This window comes from Macrotis lagotis, chromosome 2 (genome assembly GCF_037893015.1).
Source record: "Macrotis lagotis isolate mMagLag1 chromosome 2, bilby.v1.9.chrom.fasta, whole genome shotgun sequence".
In the NCBI taxonomy this organism is placed as follows: Eukaryota; Metazoa; Chordata; class Mammalia; order Peramelemorphia; family Peramelidae; genus Macrotis; species Macrotis lagotis.
This window is the reverse complement of record NC_133659.1, coordinates 253545918-253556759: the sequence shown is the minus strand read 5'-3', so window position 1 is coordinate 253556759 and position 10842 is coordinate 253545918. Positions and strand designations below refer to the sequence as shown.

At 48.1% G+C, this 10842-nt stretch overlaps 1 protein-coding gene across 3 annotated transcripts in view; it reads right to left on the bottom strand.

Moving 5' to 3' along the window:
- Window positions 1–1122: 1122 nt before the first annotated feature.
- Window positions 1123–10842, bottom strand: part of LOC141514734 (cyclic AMP-dependent transcription factor ATF-7) — a 96425-nt gene continuing 86705 nt past the window's right edge. For 2 of the 3 annotated variants that reach the window (XM_074225762.1, XM_074225764.1), the window contains 3 exons: window positions 10455–10652; window positions 9457–9565; window positions 1123–6087 (listed from right to left, as the gene is read on the bottom strand). In XM_074225762.1, the coding sequence (XP_074081863.1) occupies window positions 5867–6087; window positions 9457–9565; window positions 10455–10652 (528 nt within the window). In that variant the 3' untranslated portion in view covers window positions 1123–5866. The remainder of the gene's footprint in view (window positions 6088–9456; window positions 9566–10454; window positions 10653–10842) is intronic. The other variant, XM_074225763.1, reaches the window with a different exon arrangement.

Below are 10842 nucleotides of genomic sequence, written 5' to 3'. Positions count from 1 at the left end.
TCGGGCGGGGAGAGGCTTTTATTCGGGGGGGGGGGCGGGGATGCTGGGCGCCCGGCGCGGCCTCACTTTCTCCCGAAGCGCTGCGGGGCGGCCAGGCTCCAGAAGAGGGGTCCGGCCCGGTCCGCCTGGGCGCCGGGGGCCCCCCGGGCCTGCCGGCCGAACCTGGGGAGAGGGAGGGAGGGAGGAGCTGCGGCGCCGGCGCTGGTGGGGCGCCCCCTCCCCGCGCCCGGCCCCGGCCCGGCCCGGCTCACCTCTGGGGCTGGAAGAGGAAGGCGGGGCTGCGGCCGGCCCTGCCCGCGGCCCTGCCCATGGCCCGCAGCAGGCAGCGCAGCGGCGCCGGGGCCCCGCGCTCCTCCCGCTCCCGCGGCTGCCCGGGGCCGCGCCACTCGAACCCGGCTCCCCCGGCCCGGGCCGCGCTCGCCGACAGGCCGCGCTCCCCCGGCGCCCCGGCCCGGGCCCCGCTCGCCCGCGCCAGCAGCAGCAGCAGCAGCAGCAGCAGCAGCAGCGCCCGGCGCCCCGCGTCCATGGTGCCCGCGCCCGGTGCCCGCCCGCCCGCGCCGCGCCGCCTCTTATAGCCGCCCGCCCACCCGCCCGCCCGCGTTATTGAAGCCTTCAATCTTGTCCCGGAGCCCCGGGGCTGCGGCGGGCGCCGAGCCGCGCGGGGGGGCCGCCGCTGGGGGTGCGGCCCCTCCACTTAGGGGGGGGACCCGCCGGCACAGGTGGCGCCCTGCTGCCCCCCGGTGGCCGCCGCCCCGCACTGCAGGCTCCGGGCTAGGGGTCCCCGCCGCGGGATCCCCACGCACGCGCTGCCTTCGCCCCCGGCCTGGGGGAGGCTTTCCTTTCCTCCCGCCGGGCTCGGCTGCTGAGCAAGACGGGAGCGCTGCCCCGGCCACCCAGGCCGGTCCCCCGCAACGGAGGGAGGCCCGAAATAATCAGCCACCTGTCCAAGGTCACACAGGTCCAGGGGGAGGCCCACCTTCGGTGCGCACCTACCTCCCCCCCGAGAGAGAGTGGTTCTGTGTGTCCCCAGCACCGGCCCAGGGATAGGTGGCTCATGAAATAGCTAAACTGTTTCTCGGCCCTTGGGGCGGTGGAAAGCTGAGAGCGGGCTGCTGCCCGCCGAGGTGAGGGTGGCTCCTGGCCACTGGGGGTGAACAGAAGGGCACGGAAAGCGCCCGACGACACTCTCCTTCCTTCCTCCGGTTTGTGCTTCAGGTGACTGGGAGACTCCTCAGTGCCTGAGCCCACCAGCCGGGAGGTACTCTGCCCAAGAGGGCCTCCATCCAAGTCCTGGCCACCCCCCTTCCTTCATACCATCTTCTTTTCTGCATGAATGGGTTACCCATTCTAGACTGCAAATGGAAGCACAGAATTCCTTCTCACCTCAGGACAGAATGAGAAAGCATGGACCCGAGGTGCTTCTCAGCCACACACAAGGACGCTGGACATTCCAATCTTTTACCGGCTATTAAGCAGCAGCAGAACACACAAGAATCACTTCTCTTGTTAATAGTTTAATGTTTATATTTGCAGCATTAAATAAGGCACAATATATGAGGGGGAGGGACAATGGCTAGGAAGAAATAGCTAGGAGGCGGAGAGGAAACTTGGGGAGAGCAGAGTGAAGTCCTTGCCCAGTCCCCTTCCTGGGAGTTTGTGAGAGCCTGCTCACAGGGTATTTCTGTCATGCAGATTTAGGGAGTGGAGGGGAGGAAAAAGGGGGAAAAAAAATCTCTTTGTAATAAAATAGCTGGCAGCACAACCCACCCCCTTGGCAGCTCACTTTTGAGGGTAGGGGGAATCTGGAAACAGAGAAGAGCCTCTTGTCTAGGGAGAGGGAGTTAGATGAGAAGATATGGTTATATGTCAAGGATATATAGATGTATGGAGATAAGTTTTTAGATATGCATTGTTTCCTTTTAAAGAGATCCAACATCATGACATTGCAATTTCTTTCTTCTGTGGTAGGCAACGAAGCTCCCCCACTCTACCATACCCCCAAGACCCAAGGGTTGTTTTGTGTTCTGGGAAGAAGTAGGATAGCCTGCCTGGCCCCAACAAAACGCTACTGAGAGGAGGGGACGGGGAAGGAGAGACCTATCTTCCCAAACCACCTTCTACCTTGAGGCTTTTCTGCTATAGAAAATGTCACCATAGGTGCTGAGGAACCAGGAACCATTATGGTAAGGCCAATTACCTTGGTGCTCCTGGCCACTCCTCTCACTGTAATTTTAAAATTTCTTCTTTCATAGCGAGTGACTGAGAAGCTACCAACATCCTGGGATGCCACTCTTGGAGCAAGGTAGAAATGGGGACTGGCAGACACCCACTAAACCTCCTGGTTTTTGTTTGGGAGAGTGGAAGGAGAGGAGCTAAGGACGAGTATCCCCCAAATGAAAACCAAAAAAAACCCAAACAAACAAAAACTCCCAAAAAGGAAAAAGAAACCAGCCCTGGCCTGGTGTTCTCCAGCTTCCCATCCCATTTCTCCATTTTCCTGGACACAGAAGTCCAAAGAAAGCAGCAAGCACATCAACAAAGGCCTATGTATGCAATACATAAGACTGAATTCTAAACAGGTTATGAGGTTAAAAAACAAAGATAACATTTCCATCTGGTGTATACAATATACAATATTAATAGAAAAATCATTGCAAAGTTGGGGTGGGGCAGAGGCAATCCCACACCAGGTAGCTTCCTGGGAGGGCAGCTATCTCCCTCATGAGCTGACAATGAGAATGTGGAGGGGCTCTGAAGCCCTGGAGAGAAAAGAACTCAGCATGGGTGGAAGGACGGAATCTGTCAAGATGGGATGGGGAGAGGGAGGAAAGGGTCACCTGCCAGGGCTAAACTGACCTGAAGGAGAGGAACAGAGCTAGGTGGTAGTGAATGTTGGGAGGAAGACACAAGAGGGAGAGTTCATGCAGAATCAGAATGGGGTGGGTTGAAGAAGCTGGCACCAACCCATCCCAAGGTATAGCCTAGTGGTTAGAGCCAAAGAGTTAAAGGCTGTTCACGGTGGAGGTTCTGTGGAGTTGGTCGGATGCCAAGGTAATCTTTGGGTATACAAGTCAGACAGAGAAAATGAGGTGGAGTGGAGACAATCAGATGCCATTCTTGCTGCCAAGTCTTAAGACTCAAATTGTGACACATCCAAGGGAGAGTGTGTCCAGGGCATTCCTGATTCTTCTAGTGGGAGAAACTTGCCAAGGCTCTTCTCATCCTCCAAATAAAATTTCCTTTCATAGGGTGAAGGTTGTATCTCTGGGAGCTGTGGCACCATTGCTCTGCACTTCTCTATGGTTTTTGAAGCTTCAGGAGCGATGCTTGTTAAGTGGGGGCCCTTCCTCCACACAGTTCTTCTGTCCCCTCAATTGTGTTTTCTCCCCTGGATGGTCATGGAACCCCTCGAGCAATTTCAGGTTCTCCTTGGCAAGATGAGGTCAGTAAGCCCCCAGTGGAAGAGGAAGGCTTTACGGTTAAACTGCTCGATTTCTAATGGGGCTGGGGTACTCTGGCCTGTCAGAGCTGCTGCCCATCCCATTGCCCATTCCTGGGACACTGGGTGGGTTCTGGGAGGAGGGTGAGAAACGGAAGAAAAAGAAACCAAGTGAGACACAAGGCTGTGAAGGTCCATACTCTGTGCAACTTGAATTGATGGGAGTATAGGATTTGGAGATGGGCCTGGGCAAGGGATCAATAACTTTCTACACCCAAATCAGTCTCTAAGGTGGAGACAGAAGGGCAGGAGCTACACCCTCTTCTTTGGTAAAATGAGGTGCCAGCACTACAAAACAGAGACACCTGAGCTTGGGAAGATCCACAATGTTAAAAGCATTTGGCTTGGGGAGCAGACAGGGTCTATGGAGCTCCTTAGGAGCCATAAAGATAGCCAGACTTCAGAGCATGGCTATCAGTGCTGAGCTAAAAACAACAAACCAAAAAACAAACAAACAAAAAAAAAAAAAAAACCCCAGAAATTGCAAGAGAAGAAAAAGGGCCCTAAAATACTTGCCAAAGGGAAGCTGAACATGAGTTATGACTGAGTTTCTGAAGAAGGCCAGGTTGGCAGAGGAGCCGGAGGCTCTGCCTGATCCTGGCTCTGATCGTGATGCTTGCAGCTTTCTGAGTCATAGAAGGAATTGTCCTTGTAGGATCTTTGACCCCAGAAGGAAGAGAAAGTTTACTTCTCTTCTTTATATCCATACCTTGTGTTGGTTTTTTTCAGCTTTGAGCCTGAAAAACACCTGGGGGAAGTTAAAAAAAAAAAAGCAGATTGCAGCCCTGAATTGAGATCTGGCTTAATGTGTAATTTGGGGAGAAAGGCTTTTGAAAGTTTCCAAACTCTCCATGGCAGCTGTTTCTGGAAGACAGGGTGAGAGGGAGCTAGCCCTTTTCCCAGAGGGTGAGCGGGGCAGGGAGTCCTGGTGACTCAGCAGACAGCTTCGGCTGGGGGCTTCCCCATGGATGGCTGCCTCTAGCCCTGTGACAACATTGCATAGGTAGTTCAAGGAAAACAGTCACCCAAGAAGCCAGGATCGGGGAAGAGGATACCTCCTTGCAATCCAGCTCTACACAGGAAAGGTTGAGGCTTCCTGAGGCAACATTCTAGGGGACCCAAGAAAACTCCCATTTATGTCCTGGCCTCTTAGGCTGAAGGAGCACTGGGACTCTGGTACCTGGTGAGGGAAGGTGGCAAAAGCTGCAGGAGCAGGGGAAAGTTGGTGAGGGTGGAGAAGGAAGACCCTGAGGGGGATGGGAGTGTCAAGAGGGTCAAGCTTTAGCTGGCTATGTGAAGCTGAGATGGGGAAGGACCAAGAAACAATTTAGGAAACACTCATTTCTGTAAACATACCAAGGAACCTTGGCATTGGGCTGCTTTTATCCGCAGACTGCTAAAAGGAGAGCTAGAGAAGGGTGAATAGGAAACTAGCTGAGAGGGGAGAATTCAGCAGAGCTATAGACATCACATGCATGTTAGCCAGTTAACTATTGCAAAAAGGTAGAGAAAGTGAACATCTTAAGGACTTTGTGGAAGAAGTTTTAAATGCATTTTCTGTAGACATTCATGGCTCCATCACTTTCCAACAATTTGAGCTGAGGTATGGGGGGGGGACAAGAAGTCAGCTCTGAAATCCTCTCCCTTCCCAGTGCAAGGCAAGGCTTAACAATTTAAGGCCACAGAATGAGGTTGCCAAGGCTTAATGGGGAGATGAGAAGGAAAGCCCACTTGGGCAACCCAAGAAATAGAAAGAGTTGAACTGGTGGTGGCAGGAGATGGATAATGCTGGTGGCTTTTGGGGACCAAGACAGGTCCTGAGCCCCCAAGAAGGCATGAGGACAGGAAGGGAGCTGGATGAAAAAGCGCAGTCTGGTCAGCCCCTCCCCTTGTTCTCCAGGCAGCCTGACGCTGCATGCTGCTTAGGCTTGAACAGGAGCCTGCTACAGTTTGGTAGAAAGGAAGAGAGCAGGGAAACTCTCCCAATCTGATGGCAAACAGGTTAGTGTTAAACAGGTGGGCATGAGTACACTAAAGGGGGCTTGAAGAGATGTTCTTTCCACCACGGAGGAAGACCTTTTGCAATAGAGGGATGAGGAACCACCTTGAGTTGTTAACTATGAGTGATCTGGTGCTTGTGGGCTGGAAGCCCCTTAGAGTACACAGGTCAGATGTATATGACCCATGTGGATGAACAGAATAGCTCCATAACTGTCCTTTACTCACTGAAAACACAATTTCCCCCACCTCCCCCACACCCCTGCCATCCCATGTGCAAGGCAGGTAAGAGGAGAAGGGATGATGTCTCTCTTGGCTGGGGTGGGGTGGGGCGAGCTCTGGCCCGGGACCTCTCCACTGGGGGAGGCATCATCTGCCCGCAGACTGGGACTGTGGGGTCATGATCACATGTGACTGTATGGGCATGCTCAGTTCTGTCCTTTGGCTGGCCATCTGAGTGAGGACTGATGTGGCAACGGCTTCGGCTGCAGAGCGGACGCTGAGGCCGTTGCTAGCAGCTGTCGCTGAGCTGTGCTGGATCACTGGGGCTGGGGAACCCGTTGGCTCGGAGCTCTCCTTGGGGCTTTCTGCTGAGAATGAAGGAGGAAGAGGGAAAAGAAAAGACCTGAAGTTAGAACAGAGAGCAAGGAGAGACACAGGGTGCATCTCCTCTCCCCTCTCTCCCCTAAAAGAGATCAGAGAAAATGGAAAGTCTAATGGGGAGGGAGACAAATGCACCCCTGCCCTGGGTCCCTGTCGCTATCTGAGAAGAGTGCCTGCCATATTTCCTGTCTTTCCCAGAAGTGGAGCTTGCTAAATATGAACGGCACAAACCAGTCTGAGCCAAGCTTGTCTAATCTCTATGCTGGTCCTGTAGTAGAGAGCACTGGGCCCGAAGTGAAGATGACCAGAGGTTAAATCCGCCTAAGACGCAGCAGCTAGGTGACCCTGAGCAAGTCCCTCTCCCTCTTTTTTGTCTCAGTTTCTTCCCCTCACCCCCTCCTGTTGTGTGGACAAAATGAAATAAAAGTACTGTACGACAGGCATACTGCTTCTACCCATGTTCCAGTCCCAAAAAAGCAATATTAATACCAATACCTCCTTCAGGAAGCTCTGGATGACTGAATCTAGTCTATACCTGACCATTCCTTTACTTTTTATGTTCTTTGAATACTCAAGAAAAGGTAAAGCTGATAAATCACTTAACCACAAGTTGATGTTTATGAATTTACTTGAAGAAAAAAAAAGTCCCTTTTCCTCAAGGACCAATTAAAGGGACAAACTTTCTTTTTAACAAGTAAATGGCCTATTAAGATCTTCTCAATAATTAGCTCTTTATTAGTATCAGACACTAGTTAACTGCTTGGGCAGTCTCACAGGATCAACATTTTACAGTTTATGATAAAACAGAGGTTGTGTTTATACCGTTTTGTCTGAAAAGGTGTCCTCAGGGGCAGCTAGGTGGCGCAGTGGATAGAGTCAGGAGTACCTGAGTTCAAATATGACCTCAGACAATAATTACCTAGCTGTGTGGCCTTGGGCAAGTCATTTAATCCCATTTGCCTTGCAAAAACCTTTAAAAAAAAAGGTGTCCTCAGCTGTCCAAAGATTTTCACTGCAGGATTCTAAATTAAGTGTGAAAAGCTTTCTATATGCCGAAGTCAACCATTTCGGGGGGCAGGGAGAGCACACGCATGGGCAGGAGCATGAGGATAAAGAAATTTGAAAAGACATCTATGAAATTATGGGAAAAAAAAGCTACCAAAAAAGCAGTTCCAATTGTGAGTGTTAAGAGAGGGGCTGAAAGCCCTGAGAAATTGAATGACCTGCCTAGTTTCCCTGACCAGGTATGTCATCAGGAGGATCAGAATGTAACTCTTCTTGGTCCAAGGCCACTAAACCACCTGACTCTATATAGGACTTCAGTCATATGGAGAAAGAACAAAGAATCCTGATGGGGACAGCTTAGAGAGAATGATAGAAAAGTTATGTTTTATATGGCAAAATTAATTTGAATGTAAATAACTGATTATAGTAAAGTTTACTATTGAGTTTTATTCTTTGATAAAAACTTAAAAAAAAGATTTCTTAACATAGCTCTTTTGGTCAGAGAATTCAGATAAATAATTGTGATGACAAGCAATGTTATATGTGATGTATATTGGAACATATGGCACATTATAATAAATGGTAATACCTAAGGTGATGTAGCTGGCCTGTCTGATTAAGAGTTTTTGTGGAGTTTGTGTAGGAGAATTTAATGTATAAAGATGGTACAGTGACAATGGCATAATGCCCCTTGGTTTTATTAAATAGAACAAGGAGAACAAAATACATAATGAGCACAACAAAGTAAAAGAAAATAACTGACATTTTTCAGAGCTCTGACCAGTCATAAGTTCAAAAGACTAATGATGAAGTAGGTCTCTCACCCTCTTGGCAGAGAAGTGATGGACAAGATGTGCAGATTCAGCTATCCATTTTCAGACATGGCCAGTGCTGATCTGCTTTGCTTAACTAGATTTTTTTGTTAGATGAAAGGGTTTTTATTTGGAGAGGGAGTGAGTTAGTGGGCAGTGACAGAGCAACCAAAAAAGATAAAAAGACATAAAAGAGCCAGGGAACTGAAAAAGCACACAGAAGAAAACAAAAACAAGTTCATAAGGGGCTATAGAAAAAAATAGGGTAATTTGTTATTAGCTTGTTAAATTTTAAGATACACTAGAGATGCAGATGCATTTTTTTTTTGTACCTTGGGCAAGTCACTTAAACTAGCTGGGCCTCAGTTTCCTTCACTGTAAAAAAGAGGGGTTTGGATTAGATGGCCTGAGGTTCCATCCAACTTTTGATCATGATCTTGTGAATGTGTTTGTTGATGACAGTTAAGTTCATAATAAAAATATTAAATTTAAAGCAAAAAGACTTTCATTATATGTGGGTTCTAATAGTTTTCTGTGAAATTTTGATGTAAGGTAGTGGAAAAGATAATTCAATGTATCAAAGTTTTCAGGGGCAGCTAGGCAGCACAGCGAATAAAGCATGGGCCTTGGAGTCAGGAGAATTTGAGTTAATCCAGCCTTAGACAATAATTACCAAGCTGTGTGACCTTAGGCAAGTCACCTTAACCCCACTGCCTTGTAAAAAAAATAAAAAGCCAACAAAAGTTTTCAAAAAGTTTTACCCAACTTTTCTAGATTGCATCTGATAAAGTTGAATAAAGTGAGGCCAACTTGTACTTTTTCAAGCTACTTCTGATCATCTAATATCCATATAAAAGCTCAGATTGATTTCTTTCTGTTCTATATTAGTTTGTTTAGATAAAAAATACACTAATGGGCTACAAACTAATTTTATTATTAGACTAAACAAAACAAAGAGGAAGGCAAAGCATGTAGACTGATATCACAATATATCACATATAGCTTTCCTCTCCTTCAATTCTATGCCATGCTTCCAAGGATCTGATGGGCTATCTTTTCACTGATGGAGATCCCCCCCCATTAGCCTAGACTTCACTCCCCCACCCCACCCCAGTCCTCCTGGATACCTGGGGGGCCAGCCTTCTGGGGAAGCATTTCTCTACCCAGCCAATGGCTGTTTCTTAGATGACAGGCCTAAGTCTCTTTCCAGGTTGGTGGAATCTGTCACAGCTTATACTCTGCTGGCATAGCCTTGAACAACCTATAGCTCATTATCAACTATCCTATACAGGGAACCAGAGCAAATTAATGGAAGCCTCATCTACTGTTAAGGATAAATAAAGTTCAACTGAATGTTAATCCTTTTTCATTCAGATCCTGTCTTTGTATATATAATATTTTATATACATATGTATATATGAATTAAAAATTTTAAATATTTTTTCTCTCCTTTGGCAACTGCCTGCCTGGCTCTCCTCCAACATTCAGCACCTATGATTTACTGACTATGTGGAGAAGCTGCAGGCCTTGTCTACTCACCAAGGTACCCTTGGGTCTTCTTCTGTAGTGCAGTGACTGGGCAGTCTTTGTGTGCTAACAGCAGCTGTTTCAACTGGGCTACCTCATTGCGCAGTAATGTGACTTCATTCTGAATTTAGAGAGGGAAGAAGAGATTATATTAGGGAGAATTACACTCTCTTGTGCTTTTGGGACTATGAAACCAGGTTCTTGGGAGTAGGAATTGTCTGCAAATGGACCCAAGGAAATACACCTGGGGAAGGCATGTTCTTCCTTTACCAGGAAAGTCTTAAGCCAGAAAGGTCTTTCAGCAAGCTAGGTTCTGGATGATCATGGATTTTAAAGAAATCCCCATAGTAAATCTGAAGGAAGCAGAAAGTTTTTTTTTAGGATTAAAAACAGAAAAATTGACCAATGAATGTGGACAAGAGCATTCACTCAGGGCGGCTAGGTGGCGTAGTGGATAAAGCACAGGCCCTGGAGTCAGGAGTACCTGGGTTCAAATCCGGTCTCAGACACTTAATAATTACCTAGCTGTGTGGCCTTAGGCAAGCCACTTAACCCCATTTGCCTTAAAAAAAAAACTATTAAAAAAAGAGCATTCACTCTCATCAGCAATGGCTACTGAGATCCCATTACAATTTTAGTTTTATTTTAAACATATCAATGGAAAGACAACCTCTAATACCATTATATGGGGAAGAACACCTTTTTGTCCAATGTTTACAACCAGAATTCAGAAAGGAATATTCAGAGACATGTTTTCTTGGATTAATAAATCCATTAGTCTGGTTCCTTATACAGCCTGGACTGTGGCAAATCTACAAGTTGGTGCTGAGGAACTTTTTCTAATTTCCTACAGACCAACTTGTGGTCTGGTATATCCTGTAAATCTTTCTAGCTGTATTTTAAACCATTTATCCTCCCATCATGGGTCAAATGACTATCTTCCATACAATATTTAACTAACTTTTAAATTTCTTAGTCTCCAAACTCAACCAACATCTGGGCTCACTCACACTTAGTTGGATGTTCTGGGATGTGAGTTCCTCTGCCTTCTTCTCCAGTGAGGACACCCAGAGTTTGCGCTTCTGCCGGCATCGAGATGCTGCTGCACGGTTGCGTTCTAGGAAACGCTGTCGCCGCTCGTCAGGATCTTCATCCACTGTGCGGCGCCTCCGCCCCCCAGTGCTTGGGGTGGGTTGTGCTGGGGAGACCTGTTGTCCAAGAAGAGACATGCTGCTGAAGGAGAACCTAGACCCATCTGGTACTTTTCAACAATGGGGTGGGGGCTGGTAGAGAAGAGATGTCCCAAATCACTTCAGAAACAGGCAAAATGAACTTAGGATTTTATCACTCTACCTTCCCCATTAGGAAAAGGCTATTCAACAATCTGAGAGGTTTGCT